Raw genomic sequence first — 18,075 nt, forward strand, 5'->3', positions numbered from 1 at the left:
CTTCAAAATCTCACACTTCTTGCAACTTTGCAATTGCGATTTCCTCTTTACAACGCTCTTCATACTTCTACACCAACCCCCTTTTTTCTACTTTCACACCCCCTATTTCCAGATTGGATCCTCTCTCTCAATTTTCTCTTCTGGGTCACTCTTTTTCTTCCACTTCACTTCAACACTGCCTCATCTTCATTTTCATGTAAATTTCTTAACTTTTCTTATCTGGGTATCCAACTTTTCTTATCTGGGTATCCAAAAGTATTTATCTTTTTCATTCCCATTTTTTTATTATATAGTTCTGATTTCTCAATATTTGTTTATCTGCAATTCATATTCAAACTTTAATACTGATCATGCTCATAGCATATGTTGTTCTACAATTCAACTTTGTGATTCATTTATTGTTGTTTTTAGTGAAGGAAAATGAGAAGAACATAAACTCACTGAGATTGAAAAATTGGTGGTTTTAACCTTGAACTTGAAGTGTTTGTAATTGTGATGGAGTTTGATAGCTTTTGTGATTTGAATGTTTGGAGGGTATGTGGAAAAATGAGATTTTGGAATATTTTGTTACTACTACTGGTGTTACTGAAGAGTGATGTTATGGTTGTGTATTGCGGTTCGGATTATTTGGTTGGTCTTGGAAGCTATGATATTACTGGTCCTGCTGCTGATGTTAACTTGATGGGCTATGCTAAAACAGAACAAGTTGCATCTGGTATTCACTTCAGGCTTCACGCTCGTGCTTTTATTGTTGCTGCGTCGAAGGGTAATAGGGTTGTTTTTGTGAATATTGATGCTTGTATGGCTTCACAAGTTGTGACAACCAAAGTGATTGAGAGGCTGAGAGCAAGGTAGGTACCTGCACTGATTAGTCTTAGCTCTCAACTCAAGAGTTGTTATGATTAAGGTTCTGTTTGGATAAACAACTTAATTAAGTGTTTATCATATAAGTGGTAATGTATAAGCTATTTGTGTAATAAAAGATAAAATAAAATCATACTGTTTTTATATATGCTATAAACTTTTTTCATAAGCCATCTTTAAAAGCTTATAGAGATAAGTCAGAAAGAACTTATGGACATGTTATATGTTGTGGTGGCTTGACCATGAAGGAAATTTTATTTTGGTGGCTACTAGTAGTAACTGATGTCTTTATTTGAAATATCTTGATCTCAAATAGTTGTGTTGTTGATTTTATTATTTCATTTTGTTTGACAGATATGGTGATTTATATACTGAAAATAATGTAGCTATTAGTGGAACTCACACTCATGCTGGTCCTGGGGGTTATCTTCAATATTTTTTGTATATCATAACATCTTATGGATTTGTACGTCAGTCCTTTGATGTCATCGTTGATGGTATTGAGAAAAGCATTGTCCAGGCTCATGAAAATATCCGTCCTGGATCAATATTTGTTGATGAAGGTAAGGAGAAAAGACTGGATACTTTTCTGAATTCTGATAACTATCACTACTCTGATTTTCCCACTTTCCATAAATGGTCATTACGTATTGACTCATTTGAATGTTTTCTTCAACTTGCAGGGGAACTGTTAGATGCTGGTGTGAATCGCAGTCCCAGTGCTTATCTCAATAACCCTGCTTCAGAGAGAAGCAAATATAAGTATAACGTTGATAAAGAAATGACTCTTTTAAAGTTTGTTGATGACGAAAGGGGACCTGTTGGAAGCTTCAATTGGTTTGCTACTCACCCGACTTCAATGGGCCGTAGAAACTCATTAATCAGTGGGGACAATAAAGGTGCGGCTTCACGATTTATGGAAGATTGGTTTGAGAAAAAAGATTCTGGAAGAATGGATTCTGATGTAGTCGGAGATGATGGATCACCACAAAGAATCTCAAATATAATTCATGGACTTCGTGATAATCGTATGTCACTTACACTTTGCTTTTAGGTATAATGCAACAATTGATGAAATTATCAGCTTCTTTTCCAATACAAATTTTACAGACAAAATAATATCTTACTTTAGTAGCAACAAAATTTTAGTTCTAAGTGCTAGGTAGACCTGTCATTTAGAATGCGCACACATTTTGAAACCCTTGATGCTGCTGCTGCAGTTGATTCTGTAAAAACTGTCCTAAAATGGTTTTGCAGATGAAGCAGCCATGAATGAATGTAAAGTAGATATAACTTTATCTGTTCAATATTTTAGTTGAAGAAGAAAAGGACATTTTATAATGTAAGTAATCAAGTCTACTTTATTTTGTTTGTTTTACTGATCACGACTTTTATCCCTTTCTCATCTAGAAGTTGGAAAACAGGAAGCAGTTGATGCTTGGGCATATGCACATTCTGACCAGCATTTGTCTGTATGTCCTCAATCACACCTCAAATCATGTAATTTTTCTCTAGTGTGTTTTTTAACCTTAAATCCATCGGTATCTCTTGGCTTGGCTGCATTTGGCATTTGTACCTGTTTGCGAACTGCCACTTTCTTTTGTGCTTCGATAATAAGAGCTGGGCTGCAGTGCTGCACCATCTAGTATGTGAATGTTAGGAAAATCAGTTGCACTTAAATCTTACCAGTATTTTCCTCTTGGAAGTCCTAATATTGAGTTGACTACTGTCTGCATACAAGAGTTAGGCCCTCTTTGGATAATCAAACTCAAATAAGCGTTGATAGCATAAACTCATCATATACGTGTGCTTATGTACAAGTCATTTCTATAACGAGATAAAATAATTACAAAATATTTTCATATAAGATGTTTTCATAGGCTATCCTAGAATGCTTATGTTAATAAGCTGAAAACAGTTTATGGACATGTCATAAGCTGTTTTCATAAGCTCTTCCAAACAGTCTCACAAGTGCTAATGTGAGTAGATAAGTTCAACTAAGCCAATCCACACATGTTCTTAAAATGCTTGCTAGGATTGATCGAGCAGTCTGATGAAACATAAATGAATGATTCCTTGCTTTGTATTAATTAATGTTACTTTTTTTTTTCAAAGAGTATTAATATGAAACATAATTTCATAAATGAATGATTCCTTGCTTTGTATTAATTAATGTTACTTTTTTTTTTTAAAGAGTATTAATTAATGTTACTTGGTGACTAGTATGATGAGGAGATATCTGAAAATAAAGAATTAATCATATATATATTCTCATTAAAAATATATTGATGCAGATCATGAATTACTGGAAATTGCTGCTTCTTTCCAGTCTCCTCCTGGTAGACCAGCAACCAAAACGTCGAGTGTTACTAGACGAGTGAGAGGTGCTCCTAGGAATGCTGACAAGCCTAGATTTATAGCTGCATTTTGCCAGTCAAATTCTGGAGATGTCAGTCCAAATGTTCTTGGAGCTTTTTGTTTAGACACTGGACTACCATGTGACTTCAATCACAGTACATGTGGAGGGAGGAATGAGTTATGTTATGGCCAAGGACCTGGGTAATTATTACCATTTTGTTTTCATTTTCACCAGCTCATGGAAATGTTGCAACGAAATTACTAATCTGCATCCAATAACTTGTGTGCCAGTTATCCAGATGAATTTGAAAGTACTCGCATTATAGGGGAAAGACAATTCAGAAAAGCAGTGGATCTTTTCAATGCAGCAGATGAAGAGATTAAAGGGGAGGTTGATTTTCGACATGCCTATATAGATTTCTCGAAACTTGAGGTAACTATTTCTGATCAAGGAGCTGACAAGGTTGTAAAGACGTGCCCTGCTGCAATGGGTTTTGCATTTGCTGCCGGAACAACAGATGGACCTGGATCTTTTGATTTTAAGCAAGGTGACGATAAGGTAATCAGTGTTTATACCTTGTGATTACCTATTATCTTTTCTCAACTCATTATTATCTTTTCTGAACTGGAGTCTTATGACCTGTTCAGATTAACTTGTTTGAGCTTATTTACTGGCATAAACACTTGTAAGGCTGATTGAGAGAGCTTATGAAAACAATTTATGACATGTTCATAAGCTGTTTTTAGCTTATGAAAACAACTTATAGCATGCACGAAAATAGTTTGACCTTATTTTATCATTTATAGCTTATACATAAGCACTTATGATATAAGTGCTTAATTAAGTTGCTTATCCAAACAGGGTCTAAATATGTTATGGTTTATGCTTATTACTTGTTCTGATTGTACTCCAGGGCAATCCTTTCTGGAAGCTAGTCCGCAACCTAGTTTTGACACTAAGCAGGAAACAAATAGATTGTCAGCACCCAAAGCCCATATTGCTTGATACTGGTGAAATGAATATACCATATGATTGGGCAGTAAGTTACTCACTCATCATAAAATTATGATTTTATTGTCCGTTGGTTCACCGGAGTTTTCTTCTCTATATTGTGATCTATTATTTAATTACATCAATTACAATATTGATCTAATGTGTTTTAACTTTCTTCCTAATCATGTTTTTTGCGAACAGATGTTCCATGTAGCAGTTTTACTGCATCTATTTTCAGTCATGTAAATATCAATACATCTTTCAGTTGTCTAACGGTTTCTTCATTCATGTTAATTTTGCAGCCTTCAATACTTCCAATTCAGATCCTCCGAGTTGGGCAGTTTATTATACTTTCTATACCAGGAGGTAACAAATCATGTCCTACTCTCTAATTTGCTGTAATATGTTGCTATTGGGATCTCTATCCTTCACATTCTCAACTGTTGTTTCAACCATGACAGAAATCTCAACAATGGCTGGGAGGCGACTACGTGATGCAGTGAAAACGGTACTAAGTAGTCACAAAGATTTTGAAAACGTTCATATTGTTATATCAGCGTTGAGCAATGCTTATTCTCAGTACGCGACTACATATGAAGAATACCATGTGCAAAGATATGAGGTCAGTTGTAAGAGACATAAATCTTGGAGCAAATATTTCTACTGTATCTGTTCTATGTAACTTTCTTTTGACTTCAATTTTCTTGTTGTCAGGGTGCTTCTACACTATACGGCCCACACACGTTGAATGCATACATTCAAGAATTTAAGAAGCTTGCAAAGGCTCTTGTCAGCGGGCAACCTGTAGAATCCGGCCCACAACCTCCTAATCTTCTGGATAAGCAAGTAAGCTTGCTACCACCAGTTGTGGTGGATGGAACCCCTTTTGGAGTAAATTTTGGCGATATTTTCTCCGACATACCTCAAAACTCCACCTTTAAGAGTGGTGAAGTTGTGACAGTTTCATTCTGGTCCGCGTGCCCTCGTAATGACCTTATGACAGAAGGCACCTTTGCGCTGGTGGAATTACTCCAAGGAAAAGATACTTGGGTTCCTGCCTATGATGATGATGATTTCTGTCTGCGATTTAAGTGGTCAAGGCGTTTTCAACTCAGTCCTATGAGTAAAGCAACCATGGAATGGAGGATACCACAGGGTGTGATTCCTGGTGTGTATAGAATAAGTCACTTTGGTGCTGCAAAGGGATTGTTTGGATCGATTAACCACTTTACAGGTTCATCAAGTGCATTTGTGGTAGTAGCATAAATACATTTTGTTCACAGGCCAGAGCCATTACTGTATCAATGATTTGCTGTGCTTAAAACCCTTGCAAAATTCATTCCATCCTAAAGAAGGGTGTTTGCAATAGATACGGAACACTGAATTTGTGATATATGATTGTGTCTTATAATTTAAGGGATTGTCATCAATCATTGTGTTATCATTATTAACAATTTTAGGGATTACAACTAGTTAATCATAGGAACTGTCTGTTTTTTGTTTACTTTATCTCTCTATTTGGCTTACATGTGCACAATTTGATTAGATGAATGCAAAGTAGAGAAGAAATAATTTTTCTTTAATCTTATCTTATCTTATAGTATTAGATCCAAACCTTCATCTTGGATGAAAACACACTAACATTTCGGTTGATGTGCTACCTATACCAAAAAATATCAATGAAGAATCTCCCAAATAAGATGGTTAATTCTCATAATTCACACAACTGCAGAGCAGATATTTCAATCGTTGGATGAAACTTTGAAGGAATCATATATTTTATGTTGTATTTTAAAATCGATTTGGTGAAGTTAGAATATGAATAGTCGAATCTAAGTCCCTACAAAAAAAAAAATATCCAGAATTCCTCCGTTAAAATTTTAACGGTATACATTAAAATCTTAACACCATTGCATGATTTCATTCCTGTAACCAATTGACCACAACCCTCAGTCCAGGTACATACACAGTTTAAATGGGTTAAATTTGAGAGAATTGTTACGTGTTATTAAACTGCAACTGCACCTCCTTTATGGTGTGGTTTTTTCAAATCAAATAGATTTCTGGTTTAAATAGGTTACCGGTCCCTGCAAATATAGACCATTTGAATTTAAGTCTTGAAGTTACGTGGCGCCTACGTGGCAAGTGGTGACTGTGTATAACTAATGCCACGTCAGCAAAACAGACATGAAAGGACATTATGAGACTGGCCATGTGTGAAGTGTCCACTATGCCCCTATCTTTGTCTTCCATCTTATTCCCTCTTCTTCTTCACAATAGAACCCTAAACCATCCTCTCTTCTTCTCCATTGAACCCAGTTGCTTCAAATCTCTGTTCCTCTCACTCGAATTCGCAATCCTTCTACGTAATCCCTTTCTTCTCCTTGTTCGCAATCCCTCATCTCCATCAATCCCTCAGTTTTGCTTCTTCGCATTCTTTCTCCATCAATCACAAAACTCAGTTCTGCTTCAATCTTTCATCTCATATTAAAAAAATGTCAACCGGAAACACTACCACAGGGTACTCATATGGTTCAGCATCGTACGAAGGTGATTTTGAAACTTCCAGTGGAATGCTTCTAATGTGCTTTTCTGAGTTGCCCATGGCCATCTACATTGCTAACACGAGAGAATCAGGGGCGTAGATTTTGGAAGTGTCGAAATTGGTAGAAAAGCGTAAATGTGATTTGTTGATCTGGGATGATATGCTTGGTCCTGGTACAAGGCAAATGGTTGTAGTGCCATCAAACATATCGATTGCTGAGTCAAAGAAAGGAGGTTTAGGACGTGATGTGGAGTCTAAAGAAAAGAAGTGTAATTGTGTTGACCTTATGCAAGGAATTTTTGACAAGAAGAAAGATAAGTGGAATCAAAAATTGTTGGCTGAGAAGAAGAAAGTGAAATGACTGAAGTGGATTGTGGTGGCTAGGTGGGTGTTTTTTTCCTGATGTTTTATGCAATAAAGTGATGTAGTGTTAGTGTGTTTATGTTTAGGATATAAGTGGGTTTTTATGTAATGACTGTGTTATGAAATATGATTGTCTTTATGTTTAGGGTTTATGCAAGAAAGTGATGTAGTTATGTGTTTGTGTTTTTAGTTGTATTTCAATTTGAGTACCAATTTGTATTGTAACAAAGTTTATGTAACCTATCATCTAAATGAAATGTGATTGTGATGTTGTGAGAATTGAACAATTTGTTATAATAGCTTGTAGAATATTCAAATAACATAAATAGAAACATTATGGTCTAAGCCATACATTGTCAACAGAACTTGGTCTAAGCCAATAATTACATCAAAACATATAAATTAGTCAAAGGCTAAGCCAATTAAGCATACTTAATAGATACAACTTGGTCTAAGCCACATATTACATCAAAACAGATAACACAAAATACCATCATAAAATGAGTTAAAGGCTAGGTCAATTAAGCATATTTGATTGTGTCAATTTTTTTTAAAAGGCCTAGAAAGGATCCATGTCTAGCCTCACCAACAATTCTTGTAGCAGATTGATTTTTAGATGTATGAGCATCCTTGTCATCATCTTGTAGTTCGGAGGGATCATCCTCTACTTTTCCAGACTCTTTCTTGTTAACATTGCTTTTCCAAACATTCCTACCACTTCTCCCTACCTTAGACAAATCAATCTTTTTAGATGTTGGGTTTGCTGGCTTTGGTGGAGGTTGGTTTAAGACAGGTTTTATAATTGTTTTCAAAATAGTGTATAGCTTGACAAAAGTTTGAGAATCTGGTGCATTATTGACTGTTGTATTAACATTTGCATATGGTTTAATGTTAGTGTGGGTGTGTATGGCAGTCTTGACATTTGTATGGACTCTTGCTGATGACTTCACAACAGTTTTTGAGTTTGGAGTATAATCGACTTTGGTGTTTGTGGTTGCAGATGGCTCACACACAATTGTTGAGTTTCTAGCAGTCTCAACATTTGTGTGAACTCGTGTAGAGGGTTTGACAATTGTAGACAAATTTGGAGAAGTTTCGACAGTTGTGGATACATTTGTAGTTGGTTTCATGTAGGTTTTCATAAAAGCAACAATTGGTTTGGTAATTTGTTGATTAAGCTTAGATGGATGGAACCGTGCAGTATGCTTGAATTTACCTCCACAAATTGAAGTTTTCACAATCTTCCTCTTCTTACTCACATTTCTCTCCACTTCAGTTTCGGTGGTTGTTGATACAGCTGGACATTGGGATGTAATTGTGGTTGCATGTACCTCCCCCTCTTGAACTTTTCTAGTGCCATCATTTTGACTGGCTTGTGCTTGAGATTGACTAACTTCAGGTTGAATTTGATTTGCTTGTTTTGATGGTTTTCTCTATCAAAAGGAAACTTACATTACTTTTAATCCAGTGCCATCAAGTAAAAATCAAATAAAACACATACTTTCTCAATTACCTTCCTCTTCTGCGCTTCGGGGTTAACTGTTCCAATGCCTTCATTTTCACTTGCTTGTGTGGGTCCTTGAACTGCACTTATGCCCCCAATTTGACTTCCATATGTATGACCTTGAACTGGTCCCTCTTCTTGACCACCATTTTGAGGTGTTTGTGAATGATCTTCTTGTTGAATTTCACTTGCTTTATTTGATGGTTTCCTATGTCAAAGTGAAAATCGAATAACTGAGAAATATGACATCAAGTAAAATTCAAATAAATAATTAATACACAAAAGCCAAATACCTTTCTCTTTTGTACTTATGGGTAAATTGTTTCACTCTTGCAACCTCTGTATTGTGACCAAACTTCTCACATCTTGTGCATTTGTACCTAGTGGCAGCTTTGCTAAACACTCCTGAGATTTAGCAAGCTCATCAGGCTCTCTCCTCCTTAGTTTCTTAGGTCTTCCAGACGCTTTATTTGAACACAGGTGGAACCATCTTTTCACATTCAACATCAGGCCACATGTCTTGACCATTTATAAAACGAAAATTAAAGTTTGGGTCATGCTAACTTGTTTCCTAAGGGCACAAGTTAAGAAGCTAAAAATGGAATTAAATCATAAATGTTGTCTTGAAAATATAAGACTTTAAATTTTTAAAACATGAAATGCACAATTTTCGATAAAATGTTTCTATCTTTAGTTTCTTAACTTGTGCCATAAGGTTATAACAAGTTTCATATTTTTCCTAGAATACCAATCAGATACAAAGTCCTTTGGATTTTGGCCCCTCTTACCCATTGCAACAACAACATGTTTGCATGGTATACCTATAAGCTCCCAAAAATTATAACTACATATTCTTTTTCCCATGTTCACAGTAAACCTCTGCCCACCACCAATCAGTTGCACCTCAAACTCCTCACATATTCCCCAAGTTGCAACCCAATTCCCAACCTTCTCTATTTCAATATTAAGTCTTTTCCTAGGCATAAGCTGAAGGTGAGAAAAACACAGGGGGAGGGGGGTGAATTGTGTTAGATTTTTCTTCTTTTTAACTAAGTCCATAGTTCATAGTCTGATAGAGTTCATATTCTGAAACAATGTTCAGAGTCAAATGCAGCGGATATAAAAGAGATAGAGCGAGAAGAAACAGACACAAACAATTATCCTGGTTCCTTCCACAATCCGGAAGTAGTCCAGTCCCCCCTTGCACTTCCAAGGAGATTTTTCACTATAATCACACAAGATTACAATTGTTCAAGCACACAAGCAAGAGACTTTGAATGCTCAAGCACACAAGCAAGAGACTTCCTAAGCTCAAGCACAAAAGCAAGAGACTTCCTAACAAACAAATTACAAAGAATAAGTTTGGTTGAACACTTGATATACAATCAGTGGTGTTCACAATACAAAACAGTTCAGACTCTAAGACTTAAGAATTTCTAAGATATGAAAGTTTATAGGAAATTCTAAGTGTTTTAATGCACAATCATTTTGAAAGAGTTTTGACACAAGTTAAAATATTGCAGAGTCATCTTCTTTCTTCAAGTCTTCAATCATTTATATAGAGGTTGTAGAGAGACATTGAAGAGTGCCAACGCATCAAAGAGTCGTTAGAGAAGTTTGATCAATCATCATTGATAAGTTGTTTGATTTGGTTAATGTCCTAGGAGAGAATAATTTGAAAATCATTCATTGATAGAGAAATAACCGTTCCAATCTAGCAGAGGCACATTTGTAGACTTGTATTACATACATGGAAATGTTGGATTAGTGGAGTTAGTGGTTGTACTATTGTACTTCACTGTCCTTTTCTGAGAATAGCATCCAAAAAATTTCTTATTCTTCGGAACCATCGTTGCTCCAATCTTCAAATAATTTTGGCTTGATCTACAAGGCTTCAGCTTCTTTGTCCTTTAACTACACTAGAGTCTGGCCTTCAGAGTTTGGGAGATCTTCAGAGTCTGGTTGACCTTCAGAGTATAGTTGCAACATAGCTTCTCAAGAAAATTCTTTTGCTCCAATTTGTTCTTCAGAACCAATACTTGATATAAACTTTTGGTATATGGTCCTGCACACTTGAACTAATATTAGCATATCCAATTGATCTTTTAATACCTTGTTATCATCAAAACTCAAGAGGCATTGTTAAACTTATTTTGTTCCAACAATTTCTTCCTTTTTGATGATGACAATTACAAGTATTATAATAATTTTTGATGATGACAAATACAAGTATTATAATAAATAATTGTTGTTAATCTAATTAACGAGTTGACTTTATGGTCTGAGGTTTATAAGCTTCCCCTGAGTTTGATAGTCCATAAGGTGAGGTTTGTAAGCTCCCCTAAGTTATATTCAGGTTAATTAAATTCATTTTAAACTAAAAACGTCACTCATAAATAATTCACATGAAATCCAGAGACTAAGAGATGAGTATTGATTGAGTGTCGTTTGATGAAGATTTTATCGATGCATGTCCTTATGTTACATCCACATAATGAGGGTTGTGTATTTTTTCTTCTTCTGTTTTGGTGTATCTACTCTAACTATATTGTAAATTTTGTTCCCTTGTCTTAGATTAGACGATATAATATATATTGTCCTCTTTTTAAAAAATTATTCTTTATGTGATTTTTCTTTTTCTGTCTTGAAAGGTTGTGAAATAATTGAATTTGATAAAAAAGAATGTAATAAATTCTTATGATTGGTAAGTTTTTGATGTGACCTCCTTACTAAGTTTACTAAAGGGAGAAATATAACACATCGATGTACTTAGGAGGCATATAATAATATTATAATCTTATCAAAGATTATTTTTTTCAACTTCATAAGCGCTAAAAATTATTTAAATGATCTTAAAAGAAACCGAGCTTTATAAATTTATAGAGAGAAAATAGTTTTCTATTTGATCATAGGGGGGATAATATGGCTGAATTTGTCAAGTTTGTTTATGTCATGATCATCTTTATTTTCCTATTTTTTGTTGTAGAAAATATTGATGGTAAGTCATTTGTTATCCTTTTTAAAGTTCCTTATTTACTTTGTACACACTATTTTATCCCATGTAAGTAACATTGTTTTATTCTCTTTTTCATTTCATCAGGTATTAGATGTCAACGAAATTTAGATTGTCCGGAAGGTATGTGCTCATCTGCTTATACACCGAAGTGTAGGCACCGCTCTTGTGTATGTCTTAATAACGACGAGATAAAGATTCAATGAGTATTATACTCAGTCCTCATGAGCTTAGCTCAGTTGGTAAGGACAATGCATAATATATGCAAGGTTTAGGGTTCGAACCTTGGACACCACCAAAAAAAATACTCGAGAGAGCACATAAAAGCCTTACTAAAATATTTCATAAGTTGCCATTTTGTTATTGTGTTGGCACCCAATAATATGCTTGCATTTTCTAAATTTTGTGAACCTTATAGTTATGGATTGTACTCTAAGATGATGGTAATATAATGAAATAAGTCATCAAAAAATATTATCTAAATTGTTTTCTTCTCTCTTAATTTCACATATATCGCTATGGTTTTCAATTAATGCATAACACATTTTCTTTTATACCCTACTGCTATTAAAATATTTTTATTAGTTAAGTTGAAAAATTTATGTATATGACTATATGAACTAAGATTACTTTTAATTTGTGTTATAGACCAATGTGTGCTTAATATAATTTGTCATTTCAAAAAAGAAAAGTTTAACCAAAGTCAGTATGATTATGTTTGTTAATATATAATTTATTCACAAGAATGACTTGATATCTAAAATGAACATACCTCCCCCTAAAAAAAAAACTTGCATATTGGACAGCTTCCTCAAGCATGGTGCTGATATCCACCACCTGCAGTTCACCAAGAAAGAAAAAACTTGTAAACCCTTTAGCCTATTAAATAAAGCTATGTTAGTTCCATTAAGGACGAGTTTTAATAGGATTCTCAAGTTTCAACATCACATTACATGGATAATAACAAAATAACATAGACTGTTAGAAACTATGACTTTCTCTTAAAATAGCAGGCTCTACTGGATCTTGATTTGCCACTTAACTTCAGAGATGTAGAATTGTTCTGGCTCAAACTTGAACATGCCCCTCGACGCAGCACGTGAGAAGAATTGGATTCATCATCTGAACAACAACTGCTTCAGGTCTGATCCGGTGAACCAAGACTTGTATTTTCTTTCGTGATTATAGAACCAAATCTCATATTCTTCATGCAATTAATTCCTCTTGTTCTTTGGGACTAATAAAATCAAATAACCGGGATAATCTCACAAAATCGAAAACAGACCATAAATTGTGTTGGAAAAAGAAATGCATATCACTTGGAAGAGAAGAAACAGTAGCAAGTGAAATATTTAGAAGATTCGTGGCTTGTGTCTGTCTACCTAATTCAAGCTCCTAGATCTTTTTCCTGAGTTATCTTTTTTCTGGCTTTATCATACTGTGGTTCAAAAACTAGTATCTCATGTTCCTTTTAGTCCTGTAAGTTGTTGTCAGCTAGAACTTGTTCATCAGGATTTTCATTTAAATGGATTAGAACATGAGAATAAAATTTGAAAAGATAGGTGCTGGAGCTTGTTCATGAGGATAAAATTAGAGGTTTCCCAAAATTAAAGTTCCTGCAAAGAATAAATGAGTATAACATTAAAATGAACAATGGATACATAAAACAAAAAGGCAAATAATTTTTTTTAAGTAACATAGAAGCTATGAAGCCCCGATACCTGACACCATACGGATACGATACCGATACAGCGATATGATTTTTTTTATCAAAACTTCCGATATGATACGGCCTCGATACGTTATTAAAAAATTAAATTTAAAACTAATAGTACAAGTACACAATGTATAAACATAACTAAAAATGATAATAAACAAGCATTTACATTATTCAAAATGATCAAAACAAGTGACAATTACATATTTTTTCTGCACAAATTAGAATATAGCTAAACATCATTAGTACTATCCAAACTCCAAAGAAAACATCATTAGTACTACAAAACAAGAACACCATTGTCTAATGTTGACTACTTAAGAGTTAACACTTTGAGAATGAAAACAAACAATTTAAAAACAATTTTTTTTCCCAATTAGAGAGAAGAACAAAGAGAAGAAGATATTAAAGGGAGAAGAACAGAAGTAACATAGCATTAGAGAGAAGAGAAATAGAGTAGAACTATCCGAACGTGTTGATGGAGGCAATCGGTAATGCTGATGTTGAGATTTAGTTAATCGATGGTAAAGGTTAGAAGAGGGAATAACTATTGTTCAGTGGTTGATGAGGAACCCAATTTTTTTTGGGGTTAGAAGAGACAAATGTTTTTGACAACTTTATCGGTCTTTATGTAATTTCTTATTTTTTTTATTTTTTTTAAATGAAACATGTAAGACAAAAGCATCGATGTTGGAGTATAAGTTAGTCGTATCAGACATGCATCGGTCATTTTTTTTTCCAAAAAAATAAATATTAATTGGCCGATACTTCTCCGATACGAGTATCGGATACGTGTCGGACACGATTCTTCACCATTTTTAGAGTATTAAGGCTTCACAGCCCCAAAATAATTTAAAACAGATGCATGGGACATTTTCTTTCTTTTATGGAGGTGGAGCAGCACCAATGAAAATGTGCAGAAATCAGCTGGGAGTATCTTAAAACAGATTGAAAAAAGCAAGCCATAAATTATGTTTTATATATATTTTTCAATCATGACCATTATAAGAAATATATCTAGACCCTGATATCAAATGATTCAATGTATCAAAGAATCAACTTCGTCAGAGGGTGATTCTCATCAAAAGTTCTGATAAGAAGATCATTGTTCTTTTTGATTAGAATTCTGAGACTAAATATTACATTGGCCCATTAGGCGTATACTAACTTTTGATAGCCCTTATAACTGATCAAACAATTTTTCCCAATTGTAAGAGTCTTAACAATAACATGACACTAGCACTAAATGTTAAACTTAAGAATCACATAAATAATCTTGACAGCAGATATAGGATCAAGTGTTAAATGCAGAACACAATACAAAAAAATGAGTAACTACTAACTAATCAAAGATCAATAATTAAGCAACAAATTCACCATAAAAAATAAGTTATAAATAAGCAACCATAGCAAAGCTAACAAACCAAACCAACTGGGTAAGTAGGATCATTTCTCAGGAATGAATCAATTCACACCATTTGAAAACTTCTCTCCAGAATCCTTTGAGACCGAATAAGCAGGAACATCGGTAGAAGTCATTATATATCTAACAGACCCATCGGTAAAAGTATCTCCAGATTCAAGATGAGCATCAAACACAAAAACAATTTCTCCAGCATGAGCTTCATCGACACCCTCAATATAATCATCTCTCTCATGTCTCTTACCCAAACGAGGAATCTCAATCTTCTTACCGGTGTTAACATTTGTAATAATATCACCCTTCTTAATAACACCCTGATAGATTCTTAGATAAGTTGATTTTACATAGCTCTTATGCCCAGTTGCGAAAGCCTTTGCAACGAATGGAGCATCAATACTTCCAGACAATTCAACTTTCTCGCCATTCCTATTTTGATCAAGAGCATAATTACTAACATCGATTGGACTCGGCAAATACCTAATTACACCCTCCATAAATAGATCTATCCCTTCATATATCTTATCACTGATGATAATTGGTACAAATTTCCTTGCTATAGTTGCCCTACGAATTGCATCATCGAGATAAGACTCTGGAATTTGGATGCCACCATGAAGAGCTTCAGAAATTTTATCATCAACCTCCGATACAATTTCAATGAGTTCGCCTCTTTTTTTCAACACAAAGGCTTGCATATCTTTGGTTACTTCTTCTACTTCTGCATTGGCATAATCAGGTGTTTCAGAGCGAAAAAAGTAGGCCTTTAACTTGTTGGCAAGATATAAAAAACGTCCACCAAGCGTTTTAGAGCGAAAAACGTAGGCCTTTAACTTGTTGGCAAGATCAAAAGTCCACAAGACGTTTTAGAGCAAAAAAAGTAGGCCTTTAACTTGACAAGATCAACAAATCCAACATAACAATCGTCAATGTGTATGGGAACTTGAATTGCAGCACAACTATGAATCGATGATTAAGCTTAGATTTTACTTGATCTACAACGTTCCATGGATCTGCTCCTCTCGGATCAAGATTGTCGATAAATATAAGCCTTGGAAGTTGAAATCTTGTCATTTGTTGATCAATAGTAATGGATTCGGTTTTAACACCTCGACAAGAAAGAACAAGAATTGCACTGTCATAAATACGCGAAGCTAGTTGAACATCAACAATATTGAAATCAACATGATCAGAAGATATCTTCTCCAAAAAAATTATCATTACAAAAATATATGTCAAACGGTTATGTTTTTATATAGGAAGTGACATATGTTAGGGTATGTCGTTTATCTATCTCGTCCTCGTATACAAAACGTGGGTCGTCGTAGTCGTCATCGTCGTCGTCCAGATAGCATTGTCTTCCTGATACATTAAATATGTCTGTTCGTGTCCTACTGTAAGGGTCATCGTATCCAGAAATCCAGACGTGGCGTAGCTGCTCCACTGACTTGTTTGAGAAGTGATGGAGGTGGAGAGGGAAGGCGAGAACGGAGGTGGAGGAGGAGCGTACGGTGGAGTAGAGAAGTCGTGGTATGGAGGACCTTATGAAGAAACGATTCATGGCGGTAGGAGGGGTTTGATGGAAGCTGCGGTGTAGTTAGTTCCGTTTTTGAAGAGACCTTGATCAACTGGAAAAACAAACATTATAAGTGGTTTTATTTATTTATTTTTAGGTTTCGTGGGAAATTATTATTTTTACCAAAATAAAGAAATCAATATTTTTTATACATGTACCAAAATAAAGAAAGAGGAGTGCTAGCAGCACTCTCTTTTGAACAATCTCTCTAGCATCCACTTTTTTATTGGGTGAAATCAATGTAAGACCTACATTTTGAAAATGGAACCCACATAAAGTGGTGGGACATACATTGATTTCATCCAATAAATGAGTGAGTGTTAGAGAGAGTGCTCAAAAGAGAGTGTTGCTAGCATTCTTCATAAAGAAATCATTATTTTTACCAAAATAAAGAAATCAATATTTTTAGAACGTTATCAGCACACTCTATTTTGTATTGTATTGTATTTTGTATCGATGATTATAGTTACTGTTACAGTTCCATCAAAGGGAATTAGTGCCTTATAGATACACATAATTGTTTGTTATGCAAATTATAGTGTTTATTTATTTTAATTCAACTTTCAACATATTAATTAATTTATAAGATAATTACTACGAAATAAGTGATGCTATCAGTAATAGACTTGTTTTTTTATCCGATAATTACTTCTAATTTTTAAAAAATGAAGAACACGTAGTCACTAGTCATCATGTGTTGCACTTATCACCTAAGAAATAGCATCACTTATTTCGTAATTAATTAATATTAAATTAAGAAGTGTTTATCAATAGCATCGATACAATCAAGTTCATATGACACGTAATTAGCATACAGATTTATGGAACAAATAAATTAAAGATAGACACATAATACGGCACATATTTTGGAACAAATCAGCATTTTTTTTGCAAACCGATTGTTGGAAAAATATAACACGAATATAACACAAAATTTTGCATAGTTATATAACACAAATTGAATAGCATTCGCTTTCATTTCACAGTGTGGTCAATCTTGCCATTTTTATACAATCTTCAATTTTAGATTGTATAAAAATATTCAACTACAAATAGTTAGACTTGTTATATTAATTTTTAAATAAGCATGATCAATACGTTTGATTAATTTTCTCTTTTACTATTGAGATATTTTTCTGTGAAGGGTTACTTTTAGAATTTTTTTTCTTAATCATTCTAATAAAAAAAAAAGGAAAACAATTTATTTCTGATATAGTTCTTCAAGAACTAAAATTTTAATGTTAAAGTATTCATGAATGAGCGGTTAAAGAATAAAGTTTTTTTTTCCTCAAAAAAAATAAAAAATAAAGTTTTTTTAATAATTGTTTGCGAAGATTTGAAATATAGTTCTTGAAGAACTAACAAATTTAATATTCAAGCATCCTTGTAGGATTGTTCAAAGTAATATTTTTAAATATCATTTTAAAATAATGATAGTTTTTATCAATTGTGATAAAGTTCCGGAAGAACTACAAAATTATTGAAGGCTCGTGAAGAGCTATTGTATTGTTACATAGAGGAACAAAATTACACATTGAGGTTGCATTCTAATATAATTTTATTGAGTTTTAAGATATCCGTCTAAATGAATATCATATTGAAAAGAAAATAGGAAGATGTTAATATCTCTATATTATGAGAGAAACTAAGTGCAGTGAAGAAAAAAAATATTATTGTCTCTGATTTGTACTACACACATATTAATGCAATGATAGCACATA

At 34.0% G+C, this 18,075-nt stretch overlaps 1 protein-coding gene, 1 long non-coding RNA gene and 2 pseudogenes across 5 annotated transcripts; 2 read left to right on the top strand and 2 right to left on the bottom strand.

Annotated features, from left to right (window-relative positions):
* The first annotated feature begins 31 nt into the window (after nt 1-31).
* LOC146938843 (neutral ceramidase 1-like) lies at nt 32-5,799 on the top strand. Of its 4 annotated transcripts, none has more exons than XM_085752742.1 (11): nt 32-196; nt 412-851; nt 1,219-1,427; nt 1,548-1,892; nt 2,275-2,364; nt 3,159-3,423; nt 3,514-3,781; nt 4,137-4,262; nt 4,519-4,582; nt 4,678-4,838; nt 4,931-5,799. In XM_085752742.1, exons 2-11 carry the CDS (start codon nt 496-498, stop codon nt 5,480-5,482), a joined length of 2,436 nt encoding a protein of 811 aa, XP_085608868.1. In that variant the 5' UTR covers nt 32-196; nt 412-495; the 3' UTR covers nt 5,483-5,799. The 4 variants fall into 4 exon arrangements, with proteins under 4 accessions (XP_085608868.1, XP_085608869.1, XP_085608867.1 ...); XM_085752743.1 differs by having other exon boundaries at nt 2,278-2,364; XM_085752741.1 differs by having other exon boundaries at nt 1,219-1,892.
* Nucleotides 5,800-11,012: 5,213 nt separating this feature from the next.
* Nucleotides 11,013-12,124, top strand: LOC146938844 (uncharacterized). Its single transcript, XR_015031429.1, has 2 exons — nt 11,013-11,626; nt 11,729-12,124. It is a non-coding gene; the product is annotated as an uncharacterized LOC146938844 (long non-coding RNA).
* A 397-nt stretch (nt 12,125-12,521) lies between these two features.
* On the bottom strand, nt 12,522-13,658 carry LOC146938845 (uncharacterized; annotated as a pseudogene).
* Nucleotides 13,659-14,711: 1,053 nt separating this feature from the next.
* On the bottom strand, nt 14,712-16,339 carry LOC146938846 (elongation factor G-1, mitochondrial-like; annotated as a pseudogene).
* Between the last annotated feature and the right edge of the window lie 1,736 nt (nt 16,340-18,075).

This window comes from Medicago sativa, chromosome 3 (assembly GCF_051527215.1).
Source record: "Medicago sativa cultivar Bolivia chromosome 3, Bolivia_mono, whole genome shotgun sequence".
NCBI classification, from domain to species: Eukaryota; Viridiplantae; Streptophyta; class Magnoliopsida; order Fabales; family Fabaceae; genus Medicago; species Medicago sativa.